We start from the raw sequence: 21,135 nt of genomic DNA on the forward strand, positions 1-21,135 counted from the left end.
GCTCACTCACAATTCTGCCCAAAAAAACACAGCCATGAATAAAGAATGGTACCAAAACACCCTCCAACAGCAACTTCTTCCAACAACAGTTTGGTGAAGAACAATGCATTTTCCAGCACGATGGAGCACCGTGCCATAAGGCAAAAGTGATAACTAAGTGGCTCGGGGACCAGAATGTTGAAATTTTGGGTCCATGGCCTGGAAACTCCCCAGATCTTAATCCCATTGAGAACTTGTGGTCAATCCTGAAGAGGCGGGTGGACAAACAAAAACCCACTAATTCTGACAAACTCCAAGAAGTGATTATGAAAGAATGGGTTGCTATCAGTCAGGATTTGGCCCAGAAGTTGATTGAGAGCATGCCCAGTCGAATTGCAGAGGTCCTGAAAAAGAAGGGCCAACACTGCAAATACTGACTCTTTGCATAAATGTCATGTAATTGTTGATAAAAGCCTTTGAAACGTATGAAGTGCTTGTAATTATATTTCAGTACATCACAGAAACAACTGAAACAAAGATCTAAAAGCAGTTTAGCAGCAAACATTTTGAAAACTAATATTTATGTAATTCTCAAAACTTTTGGCCACGACTGTATATATATATATATATATATATATGATTGTTGACATTTATTTAAAGTAACAAATTTTTTTTTTAGGGTTATAGTTTTAGTTAACTACAACAATTCAACAAAGTTAAGTTAAACAAAATGCAAATGAAAAATAAAATCAAACTTTATTATTAACATTTATTTAATTTCCAAACATTTTTTATGGTTTTAGTTAACTATGATAATATACCTAATCATATTCTGAAGTACTGGATAAAATATTGAATTTATTTTTAAAAGGTAGTCACAATTAAGTGAACATTAAGTCCATTTGAAATTATTTCTTTGGTCTGGTTACTTTTAATGGATCATCATTTTTGTCATTAAGTGATGAAATTATAACGGAATTTCTCATCATACCTAAATCTGTAATAATTTGTATTCTGAATTATATTTAATTTTGTAATAAGCTGAGCTGAAATGCATCTGATGAATTCTGTGATGTGCTTTATCATTAAAAATAGCTAAATATTTGTTATAATTAATTAATTAAGTCTGCTAATCCTTTTCTAAAATATTTCCTTACATAATAAAATATAATACCAAGTTTGTAATACATTCCTCTTTTATCCCACGGTTGTCATGTGGAAACAAAAGAAAGCAATTTTCTTGTTCATCAGATTTAAAAACAATAAAAATACACTTGGTGTACTCAATTTAATCCTTATGTAATATAAAGTCATAAATATCTGCATCAACATACAGTACATTTCATCCTAATGTACGCACATGAGATCACACTCCATCATCATATTGAAAATAAGGCTTATATTTGGGGTAAACTAATACCTGTTAACAATCATTTGTCTAAAATGTGAATAATTTTCATAAATTCGAGATCGGATGGATAGATTAAGACACCAACATGTATTAAAAACAAATTAAAGGAGTTCTTACATGCTTAAATGAAGATGGCATGATGCTCTATTAAATAAAGCCTATATATGAGAAAAAATACATCAACACTCATGCGTTCTTTAAACAGTATTGGCTTTTTCTACTTCATCTCAGTCTAGGATTGACACATTTGTCAGGTGTATTTCCACCAATCAGGAGCTGAAGAAGGCGGAGCCAAGCTCGCTCTTTGGAACAGGAATCTGCTTTGTTCTTAAAGATGTCTAGATAAGAGAGAATACAGATGCAGTGACTGTTAGCAATTAAAAATCTAATGCTACAAACCAGACACTTACCTCGAGAAACTGTTTAAGTCTGGTGACAGAGCCCATCTGACCGGTGCTGGTGACCGCTTCGATCCTGAGCAAAGAAGGTTTAGTTTAATCAATAAGGGCTGTTTTGAATTTGTTTTTGGTGATTTAATCACTGATGGAAATTTATGTTTACACCTGATAGTAAAATAATAGTTGACCCAGAAATGACCATTTGATGAAAATGTGCTCACCCTCAAGTCATTCAAGAACTAGATGAGTTTGTTTCTTCATCAGATTTGGAGAAATGTAGCATTGCATCACTTGCTTTGCAGTGAATGGGTGCCGTCAGAATGAGAGTCTAAACCGCTGATAAAAACAGCTCAGTAATCCACAAATAATCCACATCACTATTGTGATGTTTTTATCAGCGGTTTAGACTCTCATTCTGACGGCACCCATTCACAGCAAAGCAAGTAATGCAATTAAAATGCAATGCAGAAACAAACTCATCTTGGATGGCCTGAAAATGAGGTGATTTCTGGGTCAACTATTCCTTTAAAACAGCAAGAAAAAGTGCATCAGAAGGCATTAGAGTCTACACTAATCTGAATTAACAAACAAAAGGACAAAAAGGAGGCTTATTTCGTTGCTTTTCAAATACAAAACATTTACAATAAATTCAGTAAATGTATTTAAAAGTACCTAGGGAAGTATTCTTCATAAATAAGCAATATCAGTTTCCAGAACTGCCCTCGATATAGTTTCATCAAGGCATTTCCACAGACCTAAAGAGATAAGAGACATGCCACAAAAATACATCATCACGAAGCAAATACTTAATGTGTGGAATAACCAAAAACAAATCATTTGCAAAAGGAAGATGAGATGATTGTACCTCCAGGAAGTCGAAAAGAATAGTAGCTGTGATGTCAGCGAGTGGCTCCATGTTGAGGATTTGTGCGAGCCAGCGCCAGCCGTGATTCAAACCGTGAGGATGAGGCTGATGAAGAGACACGCTTGTGTTAGAGATTCAGTGTTTTACATGTGCCTCACACATCAGGAACGAAGCTCTGTGTTAATGCATGCTGTGGGAAAGGAATATCACACACCCCTTGTTTGCCGGTATAAGGCCATCTCATCTGGATTATTGCTGCATAGAGACGAATCATTCCTGACATTCTCTTCAGAAAGCTGTCCTGCCCTTCCACTTTGGAGTCATCTACACGGTATCCCAGAATCCTGATGGGAAAGACACACTCATCATGCTTTGCACTCTGAACAGGTGAAATGCCGAAGGATTGGCTGCCGAAAGAGCTGCTCTTGTATTGTATGTGGTGCATGTATGGCAGCAACTTGTGGTTAATAATTTGTGGGATTCATGTTTCCGGCTTTTGATTTATAACATTTAACAGAATGCATATTAATATGCTGATCTTTTTAAACCAAAAAAAACTCATTTAGTAAGAATTTGCATACTTTTAATGTTTAAGAGTTTAAGGTCATTACAGTAAAACTGTAGCTATTGCACCGTTCACACAGTAAACATGTTTTCCTTTGACATTTAAAGTAAATGTTGGATATGTTCAAGGCATAAAAAAATTCTCTCTTGGAAATAAAGTTTAATCTGTTTTTCCCATATACAGTATAACAGTAATAATACCAAACGTTGATCTTGAATCGCCATTTATACATAAAGGAAACTGACATTTACATTGCATTCAAAAGTGAGTTAGGAATTTAAAGGGTCTGTCTGTATGCATGCATGTAGATTAAATTAAAAGTAAAAAAAAAAAAGTTACTTTTCATTTAGTTTACCCTGAAACTCTAAAATAAAGTAAAACCAATGCATAAAAATGTATGAAATAAATGAATTGGAAAATATTTAAATACAACTCAATTGTTAAAAATATAAAAGAAAAAATGTATAAAATATTATCAATGATACTTAAATAACACTAAGATGTTCCTGTGTGCATAGACTTATGACTAAAAACCAGTGCAGATAAGAATGTAAAACCACTTTCTGTGCACGGCTCCTTTATTTGATCATAAAAAGCTTCTGGCCAAGTGACTGATGAGTGAAGGGACACACTCACTTCTGGTAATCCTCCACAGACGTGCCTCGCTCCATCGGTGGATAGTGTGGCACAGCGTATGGGCACTTCTTGTGGAGGTGGGCGAGTATAAGCTCTCCAATTTTAGGATGCAGTTCCCAGATGCCTGAGGCCACAGCGGCGATGGGGAACGCAGCCGAATGATTGGACGCCACCTCCTCTTCTCCTTGTTTCTGTGAATGAGTTATTAACGCTGTCATCAGATGCAAAATTCACTTTTATATGTTGTTTGAACATAAATGTGTGTTGAGAGTATATCACCCTGAAATAATGATAAAAATCATTATAATCAAAAAAAGTGTTTTTTTTTTTTAAATCCCCAAAATAATAAGCCAGTTACACAGACCCAGGCTCCTCCCACAATTGTTGACAGACACTGGTGTTTGATCACAGCTCCGCCCTGAGTGAGCTGATATCAGTCTGCAGGAGCAGATTTAATAATGAACATAGCAGTCGTCATTTACTCACGACATCTGAGCCGCTGGATAAGCTTTGTTTCTGAAGGGAATGCGCCCCCGATTTACCTAAATGCGTTTAAGTTCATGCGAATAATTCGTGATCCAGCTTCACCAACAGAAAAAGTGAGTATACAGGGTTTTTAATGAATTTTTGCAAAGCAAAGCCTTTTTTAATAATGTGCTACTTAGCAAGATCAGCATCTGAAGTAAACAGTCTGCACGGAAGAAGGGGCGGGGTTAGTAGAGCTCATTAGCATTTAAAGAGACATGCACCGAAACGGGTCACTGTGAAAAGAGCTGATTTATTTTGACGGGGTAATAACAGTGTCGCTTTACACTGCCATTGAGTAATCTTAACCAATGGACTGCCCTAAAGAATCATATCAACTTGTGGAATCAACTTTATTTGCCTCCAAACATCTCCTTGTTTGTTTATGTAAAAATCTGCCTTACCACAAACTTTTCTGCCAGTTTATAACTGACAAACTCCAGCCCCTGAGGATGCTGGGACGTAGAGATGGTCTTTCCAGCGGACGTCACCGGACAGTTGGACAACAGTTTATCAATCTTCTCAAAGGCCTCCTTCAGCGGCGCACCTACGAGCATGAGGTCAACTTTATGTTAGTGATGCACTGAAAATTCTCTCTTAATGAATCTTTATTTTAATGAACTGACATTGATTCTTATATCAATTCCTTTTTCAGTTGATGTGTAAATAAAATGTCACTAAACTTATTTGTAACAGACTTGTGCTTCTGATATGAAACAGTCAGATTTTTCAAATTATATAAATTCCATAAAATAATTCTATCAATTTAATGCCATTTTGGCGTATTTTAATATAACTTGTCAGATCCAAAGCTTGATAATTAGCCAAAATAACTCTAGAAAGGAGCATTTTGTTAAATATATGGAATATATTTTTAAATCACTGTTAGTTATGTCTTCATCATTTAATGTATCTTATGAAAACAAGTTTTTATTACAGCCACTGTTTAAATGTTTAGATTACACTAATCAATTAGAGTAGAAACATCAATATATTATTATTATAGATTCTAAATGTTTGTGTTTAAAACATCTTTAAGAACAACTTTGTGTTTCTGTCAGAAATCATTTCAGTTCATCATTACTTCATGCTGCTCTTCCTCACGTTCGTCTCACCTGAGATGTTTGCGATCTGGCTCACAGGTGTGGTTGCTGCCTTCTGCAGCTCCATTTTTAATTTCTTCGTCTGCAACATAAGTGCAATGTAATTACAGACTACCCCACCATACAGTATCCAAATACACGCTCCAAAGAGCTGCCAGGCGTCTAACCTGCGTGTCTTTAGCTCTGCTGATCTCATCAAACGCCTGAGCGCACTGACTGGCCGCTTCCTGCAGCACGCTGTACCACTTCAAAGTGCTCTCATCTGCTCCTGTCTGAAGACCTGCAGATGACATATTTCATTAGTGATATTTACATCACACACTGCTTCTTTGGAGCATGGTGCATGCTCTTTTGCTTCCTCACCCTCTTTCTTGGGTTTCTCTTTGGCGGACAGCGCTGCAGTTTTCTTTTGCTCCTCTTGCTTTGCTTTCAGCTCCTCGTGTCTCTTCTTCTTCTCCTCCTCTTCCTCCTGCTCCTTCCTCTTGGCAGCCTGTGCCACCTCGCCCTGTAGGTTTCTGACTAGTGACCTCATTTCCTGTAGCGCTCGCTCCGCCACGGTCAAATCCTCCACGCTGGGAAACTGACCCTGCACAAATACATTTATGTATTTCACATTTATGCAAGTCACTTATGTTGCATTTAAGAAAATTCAGCTTTGATCACAGGAATAAATTAGAGGTGGATGTGGACTCACATCTGCAGAGGATGGCACCACCTCGGAGACCTGCGAGCAGAGCTGGTTCCCGCGGGTGATGTAGGGGGTGTGGTCAAGGGCGGGGTCTGTATGCGTGGAGGGGCGTGGCTGTAGGAGCTGGTTGAGCTGTAGCACCTCCTCCTGTATGGCGTTGATGGCTCTGTGCCGCTCTCTGCCCTCCACCTGCCGCTGACGCTCAAGCTCCGCCTCCCGCAGACGCTGTTGCTCCGCCTCCCGCAGACGCAGGTTCGAGATCTGCAACACAGAAAACCAGGCTTTTACCCAACATAGGTCTGGTATTCAAGGTACTGTCATGTATTTAGTTACTATATAAACCAAGCATTTTTTGTGGTATTATTATCTAACCTGCAGACAAACCTAACCGATGTTGATACAGAGTTGTGTTAATGTTACACAATTAAATGAATGTACAGTTACAGATATGTAAGATATATAAGATAAGTGTTATTTAGTTTTTATTAATAAATTAGTTTTAATATTTTTTTTTGTTTTTATATTTATCTATATACACATTAGTGTTGTCACTAGGGCTGTCGCGATAACCGCAATATTGTAATACCGCTCTATTGACAAGCAAACCGCAGAGGAAAGATAGCAACCGCAGTGTTAAGTTTTTTTTTTTTTTTTTTTTAATGAGGCTGTGGCCTTCTTGTTTTTTTTTTAGTTTGTCACTGTGCATTCAATGTTAAATAAATTAATGATACAATATGGTTTTCTCGCGAGCCTCTGTAGCTTTATGGTGCTTCGTTTTTTTGAGGCGCTCGATCTCGTCCCAAATCCTAATGTCACGTCGCCAGTTTGGGAACATTTTGGCTTTCAACCCAATGAAAAGGGCGAGTCAGCGAATATAGATGAGCCGATATGCAAAATGTGCTGCAAAAAGGTTCCTGTGACGCGGCAATGCATCTAATTTGAGGTCATCGGGACATTCTAAAACGCTTAACGTGAAAAACGCTTAACGTGGTTTAATGTACTAATACAGTGATATTAACAGACCAAACTCACTAAACATCATATTAATAAAGTATACTATCTACAAAAAATCTGATGATCCCCGAGTATGAATTCAACACGTTTAATAACACGTTAAGCCTTTTCTTCTCATAGAAAACCATCATAAGGCTTAACGTGTTATTAAACGACTTCCATTCATAATCAGGGATCATCAGTTTTTTTTTGTACATCGTATACTATACTTTATTAGTACAATGTTTAGTGAGTTTGTTTTTTTAAAATCACTGTCTTAGTACATTAAGCGTTTTCTTATAACGTTTTTTTATGGGAGGAAAAGGCTTAACGTGTTATTAAACGAGTTGCATTCATATTCAGGGCTCATCTGATTTTTTTTTTTTTAGATAGTATACTTTATTAGTATGATTTTTAGTGAGTTTGGTCTGTTAATATCACTGTCTTAGTACATTAAGCGCTTTCTAATAACGGTTTTCTATGGGAGGAAAAGGCTTAACGTGTTATTAAATGCGTTCATATTCAGGGATCATCTGATTTTTTATAGATAGTATACTTTATTAGTATGATTTTTAGTGAGTTTGGTCTGTTAATATCACTGTCTTAGTACATTAAGCCATGTTAAGCGTTTTAGAATGTCCCCTGTCATCCAGCGCAGCTGCCCCCTCAAGCATCAGGTCGCGGAGCAACATCTGAAGGAACAGCTGAGACCGGCCGAGACAGTTAGGAGTAGCTGAAGCCTTTGCGAAATCTGTAAAATACAGCCGTGAAAGTAACAGGCATACCTGCTGAAGTCACGGTCAACCTCCGCGTCAGTGCCCATACCCAAGAGAGCGTGAGCAGATAACGAGCTCACATGCTATCTGCTTGAGGAGTGCATCGACTCAAATGCGAATCCACTGTCCTGGTGGGCCACTGCCACGATAATCAGTCTAGATTTCCGCTGCTGTCCAGAGTCGCGCGCAAATACGTGTAATACATGTTAGAACTCTTTGATTTCTTCAAAAAATGTTATTGGAAAACGCATGTTCTTGTTGCTGTTTGGAATTTAACAATAAAGAAAAATGTTTTAAAACGTGTCTCTCTGTCAGGATAAATTATGTAAAAAAAAAAAAAAAAAAAACTGCGGTAATACCGCATATCGCGCTATTGAGCCACCCATAATAACCGCAGGGGAAAAGTCTTAAAAATTATACTTTTGTAATTTTCTATTCATTTGTTTAATACGTCTGTAAAAATAAATTCTCATTTTTTTATTACATAAAAAATGTTGCTTTGGCAACTTGCTGAAATACAATACTTGTAATTTAGGTCTTTATATTAAAAAACTATATATATTTTTAGATGTTGTTTCAGATAACATAAATATTTTTTTAATTGAAATCAAATTAATTTATTTTTTTAAATTATGGTTTTAGTTTAAGCTACCTAGAAAAAAGGTTCCACCTTTAGTATAATCTTTACTGACAAGATTTTTTCACTGGAAATTTACTTTAAGTTGAATTTCACTTCAACTCATTTTATAAAATCTTGTCTATTTAAATCTCATTTAACTTAATGATTGAATCTGAAGATGAAAATCATTATTTCGATGAGTTGGTAATAGAAAAGCTTACTGTATGTTGTCATGACTTTCTACAGTTGATTTCAAAGATTTTTGCTTTAACAAAAAGATAAAAGCTGCACATTTCTGCTTTTAAACTCTCTGGAATCCAGAACTGGTTTTAAAGCATTTCTTGTTTATTTAAACTAGACAAAATGATTTCCTGTGTTAATGGACATTATGTCTGCTGTTGATAAAGCTCAACTTGTACTCAATCTGGAAGATTTCTGAAACATCAGATCCATTCAAACTCACTTTCATTCTGTGTCTGTGTTCCTCTCGCAGCTTCTCCTGTCGACCGAGACTCTCCTGTGTCCTTTAAACACAAAACACTGCTTTAACAACTAACTAATACAGCACATGATTCAAGACACATGACATGTAATCATCTCTACGGGTAAATGAGAATGAACAGTTCAGAAACCGTACTCTTTCTCCATCATGTCTCTCATACTCTGGTACTCCTGTCTCTGTTTGAGCTCCATTAGTTCCTCGTAACGTTTGAGCTGCTCAGACTCACAGATAGAGACGCTGGCCACCAGCCGCTCCTGCTGCTCCTGTCTGAGACTCAGCTCAGCCTGGTAGAGGAAACACACGTGCATTACATGCATCAATGATAGAAGTCTCTTCTGCTCACCAAGGCTGCATGCATTTAATTCATGAAAATAAAGTCAAATTGGTAAAATATTTTTACAATTTAAACCACTTTTTAATATTAGGATATACTGTAAAATGTAATTTATTTCTGTGATGCACAGCTGAATTTTCAACATCATTCCTCCAGTCTTCAGTGTCACGTGATTTTCAGAAATCATTCTGATTTGCTGCTCAAGAAACATTTCTGATTATCATCAATGTTGAAAAACAGTTGTGCGGCTTCATATTTTTGTGGATGCATTTGATTTTTCAGGATCCTCTGAAGAACAAAACGTTCAAAAGAACAGAATTTGTTTGAAATAAAAACATATTCTGAAACATTATAAACGCATCAATTTAATGCATCTTTGCTGAAAACGGTATTCTTTCAAAAAAACAAAATTAGTGCACGGAAACATTTTCATCGTATGGTTCCAGATGTGTTACCTTTGCTCTGGCCTTGTGTTTGTGCTCACACATGAGGATGCAGCCGGCCATCTGTGTGGCTCTGGGAGACAGGACGGAAATCGCCGGAGGTGAGCTTGCTACAGGACTCACAACAGAATCCTCCTGTATTCCTTCCGCTTTCTGGGAGCAAAAATAAATGAAACAGAAAAAAATCAGCATTGCACTCCAATGCAAACACAAACAATGAACTAAATTAAATGAATATGAATTATAGCTTTGATATAAACTATTAAAGTCCAGATGAAAGGAAAGGCAATAGATCCTTTCTTCTGAGTATATCAGCTTATCGAGAAATAAAAGTAGGATGGGGTCTTTGTTTTCTGCATCCAAGCTGTTTATCGGATGTGACTACAATTCAACTTAAACCACAGATTATCTTGCAGTTCCCAATTAAGATGTCCAAAGCTGTTATGCAATGAAATTTGCACACTTACAGTGGGGCTTGAAAGTTTGGGCACCGCTGTTAGTTCTGAACAGTTAAACTGAGAACTGTTCTTCAGAAAAATCTTTAAGGTCGTGCAGATTCTTCAGTTTTTATCTTTGCATATTTGTACCCTTTCCAGCAGTGACTGTATGATTTTGTGATACAGCTTTTCACACTGAGGACAATTGAGGCAATCAAACACAACTATTAAAAAAGGTTCAAACATTCACTGATGCTCCAAAAGGAAACAAGATGCATTAAGAGCTGGGGGTGAAATCTTTTAGAATTTGAAGATCAGGGTAAATTGTATTTAATTTGTGCTCCGGGAAACATACAAGTATCTTCTGTTGCTTACGTAGGGCAGAACTAAAAGGAAAATTATTATACATTTTTTATAAATGGAAAATATTATATTTCAACAAAATAAGAAAAATTTGAACATCTTCATTGTGTTCAAAAGTTTTCACCCCCAGCTCTTAATGCATCTTGTTTCCTTCTGGAGCATCAGTGAATATTTGAACCTTTTTTAAAAGTTGTGTTTGAGTGCCTCAATAGTTCTCAGTGTGAAAAGATGGATCTCAAAACCATATGGTCACTGCTGGAAAGGGTTCAAATATGCAAGATCCTGGATAACTGAAGAATCTGCAGGACCTTAAAGATTTTCTGAAGAACAGTTCTCAGTTTAACTGTTCAGAACAAACAAGGGACTCATGCACAACCATCACAAAACTGAAAGAGAGTCGTGGATCATTAGGTAAAAGCACACAGTATTAAGAACTAAGGGTTCCCAAAATTTTGAATGGGCTTATTTGAATAATTTCAGCAATTTTCTTTGTCTTGTGGACTATATGCAAACATCTCTTATGTAAAGTATCTTACTCAGGGCAGTACTAAATAAAAAACAACATGCATTTAGTTAGTATGATCGCTCTTATTTTTTGAAAATTATTCACATTTTTACAGATTCTGCAAGGGGTTCCCAAACTTTCGAGCCCTACTGTACATCTCTGTTAAAGCTCAAACTTTCATGAGCGATTCTGAAACTCGGTTTTGCAACACTCAAGTTATTGTCTGTCGTATGAAATCACATCACCTGCTCATCCTCCTCAGCGTGAATGGGAGATGAGATCTGTCTGGGACTGATGGGAGCTGAAGCAAGATCTCGTGAAATCTCGGGACTCGTATCTCGAACACATGAGGACAGAGAGCGGGTCTTAAGCAGCGGACGAGGACTCAGTCTCTTCAGAATCTGTCCTGAGAGACGAGACAGACTGGACACCTCGACACAGCCCGCCAGAATATCCTAAAAACAGATCAGGGTTACAAGAAATCAGATAGGACTCAATCATTTGATTCAATACTTTGAAGTTGTAGTATTAACAAACACTTTGAATTTCGGTTTTAGTTGAATGAGAGCATAAACGTCCAGCGAATGTGACCAAGATAAATAAGTACATTTAATGACATTTGTCTTGTTTATGAATGTTTTTAACCCTTTGTAAAATACTTTTAATACCTATGTGAAAAGTGCTCTATAAATTGAGTTATATGTATCATTATATCATCATAATTATTATTATATAATGCATTTATGACCTATATCTTTGTCCAGTGGCTTTACAGTGATCGTAAAACATAATATTACCATGATATTCTGATATATACATGTAGCTTTGATATATTCTTATACCTTTGAATGATACACAAAAACAGATCTAAAACTGAATACATGTCGAAAACATCACGGTACGCTTGTTTAGTAATAAATGTGATTAATACTCCATAAAGATCAAATGTGAACTAAATGAGGCGTTAATATTTCTCGGCATATTTACCTCCCCTTTTTCCAGCCAGTCTGGACTGTATTTGAGTTTCCCCTTCGGAGAGTTTTTCAGGGCTTCTAAAGTCTCAAATCGTAGACTTTCGGATGGCATTTTGGAGGCATTAAAGTGTTTTTACCTCACACCAATTTAACTAACTAACGTAACTAGACACCTAAACAAGCCGGCGCTCACTTCTGCTTCCGTTTCCGCTTGTATACAAAATAAAAGCCTGGATGACGCGTATCGATTATTCTTACACACTACATATTATGTATTAATATATATATTTAACGCAAACGCGTGAATCGAATGTTAACAGAATTAAATTCCACTTTTAAAAAAAATATTACATTTATATTAAATGTATATTCAAATAGTAATTTATTTGACATTGTCAGTAGATGGCAGTGGAGAAGTAAAACATTGATCGCCATGCGCTGGAGATCAGCAGAGAGGTGTGGTCGTGAAAGTGCCATTGCGCGAGAGAACAGGCAGAGGATTGGGCTCTCTACCGGAAAGCGATTCGCTAGGGCGCCACGTGGGACTGGAGGAAGGACGGAGTAGGAAATGATGGAGGTAGAGGGTGCGGGTGTGAGTGGAAGTAAGCGGAAGAAAAAGAAATCATTGGAAAAATCAGATGATTATACTGAGGTAAAAGATAGGGAAAAAGTAAAAGAGTTTAATGTGTTTATCACACTGGTGCAGGAGGGAGTGACTTTTGATGGATGGAGTCCAATACAACTTTCGAAAGCTATACATAAGGAAATAGGGGATGTAAATAGTGTGAAAAAATTAAGGAATGGATCATTATTGGTAAAGTGTAAGGATGAGGTGCAACAAAAGAAGGCAGTAAGGGCAAATGCATTAAATGGACAGAAAGTAAAAGGGGAGAAAGTTCAAAGCCGAATCAGAGGAGTAATAACAGGAATCCCTGAGAAGGAATCAATGGAAGGAATGTGTACAAATATAAAGAATGTAAAGGTGAGTGAGGCAAAAAGATTAAAAACAAAAAGAGATGGTGTAGTATGTGATAGTCTCTCAGTACTGCTAACCTTTGAAGAAGAAAGACTTCCAGAGAAAGTTTTTATAGGGTACATGAGCTACGATGTTAGGATGTACATACCACCCCCTTTGAGGTGTTTCAACTGCCAACGATATGGGCATGTGGCAGCAGCATGTAAAGGAAAAATAAGATGCAGTAAATGTAGCGGTGAACACAAATATGATGAATGTGAGGAAGGGGCAAGGAAAAAATGTTACAATTGTGGTGGAGAGCACAGTGCTGCATATGGAGGGTGTGAAGTGTACAAGCGAATGCAAGAAGTTCAGAAGGTTAAAGTGAATCAGGAAATCACGTATGCTGAAGCAGCCAGAAGAGTACCAAAGATACCACAAAATGCAGTGAACAAGAGTAAAGGCAATGACGGATGTATAAAGTGTAACAGGATTCAGGAAGAAACATTGATAGTGAGCAAAATAGGCTTTGTGCTTTTCATGGCAGAAATCATTAACTGCACAGCCCAGACGACTAGCAGGACTGAAAGGATTAAGATTATAGTAAAAACTGCTGAGAAGTATTTGGATGTAAAAGGGTTACAGTGGGAAAATATTAGAGAAACCCTTGAGGAAACTCAACAATCTCAGTCATGGGCTGGATCCTCTTAATGGTGTTAATAATACTCCAATGGAATGCCAGGAGCTTAATTGCGAATGGCCAGGAGTTTAAGAAGTATGTGGAAGATGTTAAGGAAAAACCCAATGTTATATGTGTCCAAGAAACGTGGTTAATTCCCAGGCTAGATTTTATCATAAAAGGGTATAATGCAGTAAGAAGGGATAGAGAGAATGGGAAAGGTGGAGGGATCATGACTTTTATACAGAAAGGGCTGCAGTACAAGGAAATTAAGAAAGGAGAGGAATTGGAATATGTCACTGTGGAAGTGTGGGCAAAAGAGGGTAATTTTAAAATTATAAATTTTTACAACCCATGTAATCAGTTAAAAAGCAGCCAGGTTGAGGAAATTTGGAAAGATTTGGAGGGCAGAGTTATTTGGTGTGGGGATTTTAATGCACATAGCACTTTATGGGGTGATAAAGATGATGTAAATGGGAATGTGTTGGAAGAATTTATAGAAGAGAAGGAACTAGTATGTCTTAATGATGGAACTTGGACAAGGATAGATGTATCTAGGGGAAAAGAGTCAGCAATAGATTTAACCTTGGGCACGAGAAATGTGGCAGACAAATGTGAATGGGAGGTGTTAAGAGGAAATACAGTGGGTAGCGATCACTACCCTATAAAGGTACACATAGGTGTGGAGATGGAGAAAGAGAAAGAAGTGAAAGTAGAGAAGTGGTTTGTGGAGAAAGCTGATTGGAATAAGTTTGAAGAGCTAAGTGAGGAATGGCTATCATGTATTGATGGTAGTGAAAGTATTGAAGTGTTAACTAGAGAAATAAGGTCAAGCATTATAGCAGCAGCAGATGCCACTATTCCAAAATCCAAACCCAAACGCTTGAATAAAATAGTGCCATGGTGGTCAAGAGAGTGCAAGGAAGCTGTTAAAGAAAGAAATAAGGCATTTAGATTACTTAAGAGGACACACAATTTCCAACATTTGATAGAATACAAAAGAACGCAAGCAATGGTAAGACAAAATGTCAGGAAAGCAAAAAGGGAGTACTGGAGGACGTTTTGTGACTCTTTAGGACGAACTACTCCAATAGAGAAGGTTTGGGGGATGATTAGGAAAATGAAAGGAAACGGTAGGGAATATGGATATCCTGTGATAATTGATGGAGATGGCAGTATAACTTCTAGTAAGGAGAAAGCAGAAGTTATAGGAAAAACACTAGCTAAAGTACACAGTTCAGAAAACCTTAGTTATGAAGAGAGAAAAGGGAGAGAAGAAACTGTGTCTAAATATCAAAGGGTGTTTGAGAATGGGAATGGGGAAAATGATAGTTTGAATGAGAAATTCACAAAAGGAGAATTGAATGGAGCACTGAAGAAGTTAGGAAAGTCAGCCCCAGGAAAAGACACTATATGCTACTCAATGTTAGAGAATCTGAGTGATAGTGGTAAGGATGTCTTGTTGAAGTTGTATAATAAGATATGGATGGAGGGAGTTATCCCTAAAGAGTGGAAGGAATCTATCATTGTACCAATTAAGAAGCCAGGGAAAGACCCTCATAGTCCAAGCAGTTATAGACCTATAGCATTGACATCGCAGATGGGTAAGACAATGGAGAAAATGATAAATGATAGGCTGATGTATTGGGTGGAGTCAAAAGGATTGTTGCAATGTTACCAGAGTGGTTTTAGAAGGGGAAGGGGTACTATGGATCCAGTGGTATGCCTGGAGGAAGCCATTAGAAAGGCCCAAGTGAATAAAGAGACTGTAGTGGCAGTGTTTTTTGACATCGAGAAAGCCTATGACATGATGTGGACAGAAGGACTATTAATTAAATTAAATCAGATGGGAGTTAGGGGAAGGATGTATCAGTGGGTCAGAGACTTCTTATCTGAAAGAACAGTGAGAGTTAAAATTGATGGGGAAATAAGTGAGTTTTAGAGTAGAAAATGGAACCCCTCAAGGAAGCATTGTGAGTCCTTTATTATTTGTAATTATGATAGACCAGATATTTAAAGACTTGCATGGCCTAGATGGAGTAGCGTTATTTGCGGATGATGGTGCAATGTGGAAGAAGGGAAGGAACATTGAGTTTATTGTGCGTAAGATGCAAGATGCTGTGAATGTAGTTCAGCAATGGGGAGTGAAATGGGGATTTAGAATCTCAATAGAGAAGACAAAGGTTATGTTCTTTACAAGGAAAAAATTTTGCAGAGAATTAAAAATAATGGTGTCAGGTAAAGAGATGGAGAGGGTTGAGATCTTTAAATATCTGGGAGTCTGGTTTGATAAGAGGTTAACATGGGCATGTCACATCCAAAAGATGGTAGAAAAATGTAAAAGGATACTAAATGTCATGAGGTGTCTATGCGGGATAGATTGGGGTGCTACAAGGTCAGCATTGAAAACCATCTATACAGGTCTAATGAGATCAGTGTTTGACTACGGCTGTATAGCATATGGATCAGCCTCCAAGACAAGCTTGAGCAAACTTGATGGTATGCAAAATCAAGCAATGAGGATAATTAGTGGTGCAATAAAAACTTCTCCAGTAGCTGCAATTCAAGTAGAGGTGGGTGAGATGCCACTGCATTTGAGGAGGGACCAGCTAGCACTGGTATACTGGGCAAACATCAGGGGTCATAAAGAGAACCACATGTCTCAGACAGTATTAAGAGAATGTCAGGAAAAAGAAAGTATGAAAGTTAAAAGTTATGGGTGGGTTATAAAAGATAAGGTGAATAACATGGGAATTGGGTCACTGAACATCAGCCCTACAGTGGCATATCCAGTAGTGCCTCCTTGGATGTTGGAAGAATTGAGGGTTGATTTAGGACTGTTGGAGGAAAGAAAGAAAGATGGATTGGATAAGTATGGGGTAAGAAATTATATAACAGGAAAATACAAAGAGTGTGTAAAGGTTTTTACAGATGCGTCTAAAAATATTGAAAAGAGAGTAGGGGTAGCTTATGTAATCCCTGAGATGGGAATAGCAAAGGCAAAAAGGATAAATGATGACCTATCAGTGTATACTGCTGAACTGGTTGCCATATGGTTAGCACTCGTGTGGATAGAGTCTAACAATTGTCTGCAGGCAGTGATTGCCTCTGATTCAAGTTCAGCAATGTTTAGTGTTCAGAATTATCGGTCTGATTCAAGGGAAGATATTTTAATCAAAATTTTACAGCTGGCAAGTGGAATACAAGCATCAGGAAGGAGGGTGACATTCTTATGGGTTCCAGCCCATATAGGAGTAGAGGGTAACGAACTGGCCGATGAGCATGCAAAGAGAGCTACAGACAAAAGCAATATAGATGTAGATGTAAAGTACAGTAAAGCAGAAATAAAAAGTATAGTAAAGGCCAAAACGATTAAAAAGTGGCAGCATATTTGGGATAATGGGTACACAGGAAGACATCTTTATAGGATACAAGGGAAAGTGGGAAAAGACACACAAATAACCAGATCAAGACAGGAAGAAATTATACTAACAAGGATGAGGTTGGGTCATACAAAGTTGAATAGTACAATGTTCTTAATAAAAAAGCATGGAGATGGAAATTGTGAGTATTGCCAGAACAATATACCTGAAACAGTAGAGCATGTAATAATGCACTGTCATAAATACAATGAGGCAAGGCAGAGGCTTGTTAATGAGTTGAAAACAAAGAAAATGTCGTTAGAAATTAAAACACTATTGAAAAGAAGCTCAAGGGAAAATTTTGATTTATTACTTCTTTTTTTGAAAAGTACAGGCCTGTTAAAAAGGATATAAGTGTTTTTTTTTATTTATTTATTTTATTATTATTATTATATTAGTTTAACGTGCTGGTATATTTAGTTTGGGAATAGTTAGTAACTCCCGTGCCTACTTCAGTCCAGTGGTGGCGGTAATGCACAAGAAATAGTTGCAAACCGCCAATCAAAAAGAAGAAGAAGAAGAAGAAGAAGAAGATCAGCAGAGAAGAGCGCGCGCGCAGTTATGGCAGGGTCACACTCAAGCTGGAGGGTCTGTCTGATTACTTTTATCTCTGTATTTTTCGTTTCATGTTGATTAAGTAACTCGTTTTGCGGTTGCATTGCAAATAACAGTGTAACGTACTTGTACAGTGAAGTGTAGTTAACCTAGCACTGACTGTCATTGTACTCCGGATTTCATGTTCAACCGAGACCAACACATAAAAAAATGCTTTTGAAATGATTTGACCATGTTTTTGCTGAATAACTTTGGTAAAACCTTGGTATTCTTAGCATTATACATATTGTATAATTACACATTTTTTGTAAGTGTAATCTTTCAGTACCACAGTACGGATTAAAATGTGATTATCATAAGAGATGAATATGAGTTTGTTTCTTTATCAGATTTGGAGAACATCTGGAGAAGACAAAACTGTGCTTGTAAGAAACATCCATTAAGATGTATAACATCAAACTGTGGCCTCTGGCTGAAATATGAGTCCATGGTCCGTAATAACACTTCTGAAGCGTTTTTATGGATTATGGACTCATATTTTAGCTTGCTGGTGTAAAAAAAAAAAAAAAACGTCTTTGCTTCTCTCAAACACACAGCTTCTCACTTCTCAAGACATTAACTGATGAACTAGAGTGGTGTGGATTACTGTGATTTTTTTTATCCGCTGTTTGGACTCTTATTATGACGGCACCTATTCACTTCAAGAGCAAGTGATGGATTGCTACATTTCTCCAAATCTGATGCAGGAACAAACTCATCTACATCTTGCATGGTCTGAATGCAAGTCATTTAAATTGGATGAACTGTTACTTTAAAGAATATATTTGTATGTTTGTCCGCTCAGCCACCACGTTCATGTGACGTCTACTGGTGTGAATTCAAGCATTGCAAGAGTTTATTCAACAGATTCCATGAATACTACACCTATGGCAGAGCCCCGGACTGCCAGCAGTGGAAAGAAGACTATTACACCTGCAAAGAGTGGGAGAAAAACCACAGCACACAGGCCAAGGTGAGTCCAGAGCGATGCATAAACATTGCTGTTTATTCTGACCACTAATCACTTCGTTTTCCTTCTACTCATCTATCATCTCATATGCATCATTAGGAATCCCTCCAGGAGAGCGAGAGGAAGCGAGTTGCCGAGCAGAGGAAGTTCACTCCGGTCTGGGAGCTTCGACAGACGCCTCCGGCTGATTGGCACATGCCGCTCAACCAGGGCAAACCACAGGACTCATAAAGGACTATTTAAGACAAGAGAAAGTAATTGAGTTGCTGGGAATCTCCTCACACTACCTCTCCTGGACTGATGCACTTCTGTTCTAGTGCAGATCTGATTTTCCCGATGTTTTGTGCAAGGCATCCTAAAAATCTTGATCAACCTGAATATCGAATTAATAAAGCGAACACCTGAAGTATAAGCATTTGACGACCCTAGTGAAAAATAAATATACTAAAATGTATAAAATTTCATGCTAAGCAAATTAAAAATACATAAACATTCTTATGTGCTTAATAAAATACAGTGCAATTGTACTTTTACTGTAATAAACTGGTATACTTAAAGTCTGCTAAACTAGAACTAATGGTGTGCTTAATGCACTTTAATTGTAGAGCTGAAGCAAATTAAAGATATACTTAAGTATATTTGATTGTGATTAAAATGGAACTATTGCAAGGGTACTTTAAATCTCTTGCATTTAGAGACCTATATTATTATTCAAAGACCATGCAATCGTCATTAGACACACATTGTGCACAAGTAGTTCTCCAAATGAAGTTGAATTGTAATTTTTAAAGTCTTGAGCGCTACAGATTTGAACTATACTTAGTGTGAAATAAATGCATTTTAGATATTTAACTTTTTGCTAAGGTCTCTATAACACAAAAACAGTAATTTTATTCTACTTCTGCTTATTTTCCATTTTAAATATCACAAAGCCACATCTGTTGTTAATCAAAAAGTATTTCAATTCTGTACATGTGTTAATGACAGCAAACATGCAATGATAAAAGCTTTCGTGGATGTTTTAACAAGAGTTTGGTCTTTATTGGTTCACTGGAGACTACAGAAATCAGATAGTTAATGGATAATTGTTGAATTTATTAGTAATTAAGTTTCTGTGAAACTAACCAGCTAAAAGTCATTGGAATCACTGGCCTGAAGCTAGAAACATTAATAAAGGTATGGTAACATTTTATTTTAAGGTATCTTTGTTACACACGTCACATGTACTTAGTATTAGAATAACAATTAATTATGCATAATGACATGTAAGTAACCATTTACTAAATGCATGTAGTTAATTAATATTACTCAGTGCTTTAATGACACCTTAAAATAAAGCTTAACCGACGGTATAAACAAGGAAACAAATGATTTAAAGACCACATCAAGAATTTAAAAAAATTACTATATTTTTGTATTCCAGATACACAAGCTGTGCTGTAACGGGTGTTGACAAATATTAATTTGCATCAGCGTCACGGATCCTGGAGAGAACATTAGATTGAATTCAGTTCAAATGGACCAAATCACAATAATAAGAGGTTCCACACTTCTTAAGTTTTTTTTCCCTTTCTTTGTAAGAAAAAATAATTATGTCTACACTACTTGGCGAAAGTTTAGAATAATTAAGATGTGATTGAAAGAAGTTTCTTCTGCTCAACAAGAAGACAAAAATACAGTAATATAATGAAATATTTTTAAAATCCAAAAGCACTGTTTTCTACATGAATATATAATAAAATGTAATTTATTTCTGTGATGTGCAGCTGTATTTTTAGCATCATTACTCCAGTCTTCAGTGTCACATGATCTGCAGAAATCATTCTAATATACTGATTTACTGCTTAATTATTATTGGTGCTCAGTTATTATCTTAGAAATTAATATTTCTGTCGACGACCGTTTTTACTGCCTTTCAGGAAACTTATGCTTTTTTTAAAAAAATTATGCGAATCAGTCAATACAGTTTTGTCATGACAGGAATAAATACCATTTTAACATTTTCAAATATAAAACCGTTTTACATCTACTTTTACAACCGTTTTTAACATTGATGATAATCAGAAATATTTTATTGAGCAGTAAATTAGTATATTAAAATGATTTCTGAAGACTGGAAATTCAGCTTTGATCACTGCAATCATATATACACAGTTCTAATAATAATGTCTCTGTTTACTGCTTGTGTGATCAAATAAATGCAGGCTCAATCCCCGTCATAATTTACTAGAAATATCGACTTTATACGCATCAGTGTTGAAGATTTATAAAGTGTTTACACATGCGGATTAAAAAAAACACGTTCGCTTTCACAGACGCACTTTCCGCATTAATATATTTTCATCTTCCATCGATATCAGGTATAGTTATATATCATAATTATTAAATGGATATTTGAC

At 36.7% G+C, this 21,135-nt stretch overlaps 2 protein-coding genes across 2 annotated transcripts; one reads left to right on the plus strand and one right to left on the minus strand.

The window, feature by feature from the left end:
- Positions 1–1,248: 1,248 nt before the first annotated feature.
- Positions 1,249–12,331, minus strand: LOC132098128 (mRNA export factor GLE1-like). Its single transcript, XM_059504284.1, has 16 exons — positions 12,130–12,331; positions 11,388–11,597; positions 9,850–9,990; positions 9,196–9,344; positions 9,022–9,082; positions 6,177–6,431; positions 5,846–6,068; positions 5,650–5,762; positions 5,495–5,564; positions 4,784–4,926; positions 3,855–4,045; positions 2,868–2,997; positions 2,654–2,758; positions 2,461–2,543; positions 1,801–1,864; positions 1,249–1,728 (listed from the first exon to the last, which is right to left on the minus strand). Exons 1-16 carry the CDS (start codon positions 12,226–12,228, stop codon positions 1,660–1,662), a joined length of 2,106 nt encoding a protein of 701 aa, XP_059360267.1. The 5' UTR covers positions 12,229–12,331; the 3' UTR covers positions 1,249–1,659.
- A 50-nt stretch (positions 12,332–12,381) lies between these two features.
- c21h22orf39 (chromosome 21 C22orf39 homolog) lies at positions 12,382–19,148 on the plus strand. The gene is made up of 4 exons (XM_059504285.1): positions 12,382–12,558; positions 17,704–17,760; positions 18,572–18,739; positions 18,836–19,148. The coding sequence occupies exons 1-4, from the start codon at positions 12,427–12,429 to the stop codon at positions 18,965–18,967; spliced, it is 489 nt and encodes a 162-aa protein (XP_059360268.1). The 5' UTR covers positions 12,382–12,426; the 3' UTR covers positions 18,968–19,148.
- The last annotated feature ends 1,987 nt before the right edge of the window (positions 19,149–21,135 follow it).

This window comes from Carassius carassius, chromosome 21, assembly GCF_963082965.1.
Source record: "Carassius carassius chromosome 21, fCarCar2.1, whole genome shotgun sequence".
NCBI lineage: Eukaryota > Metazoa > Chordata > Actinopteri > Cypriniformes > Cyprinidae > Carassius > Carassius carassius.

Excerpts from the sequence above, each read along its gene's own strand:
- c21h22orf39 (XM_059504285.1), top strand. The coding sequence starts at position 12,427 with ATGTTAACAGAATTAAATTCCACTTTTAAAAAAAATATTACATTTATA. Across the intron at positions 12,559-17,703 it reads CATTGATCGCCATGCGCTGG|AGATCAGCAGAGAAGAGCGC; the intron begins AGATCAGCAGAG and ends AGAAGAAGAAGA. Across the intron at positions 17,761-18,571 it reads GGTCACACTCAAGCTGGAGG|CCACCACGTTCATGTGACGT; the intron begins GTCTGTCTGATT and ends TTGTCCGCTCAG.
- LOC132098128 (XM_059504284.1), bottom strand. The coding sequence starts at position 12,228 with ATGCCATCCGAAAGTCTACGATTTGAGACTTTAGAAGCCCTGAAAAAC. Across the intron at positions 11,598-12,129 it reads ACTGGCTGGAAAAAGGGGAG|GATATTCTGGCGGGCTGTGT; the intron begins GTAAATATGCCG and ends ATCTGTTTTTAG. Across the intron at positions 1,865-2,460 it reads TATGAAGAATACTTCCCTAG|GATCGAAGCGGTCACCAGCA; the intron begins GTACTTTTAAAT and ends TTCTTTGCTCAG.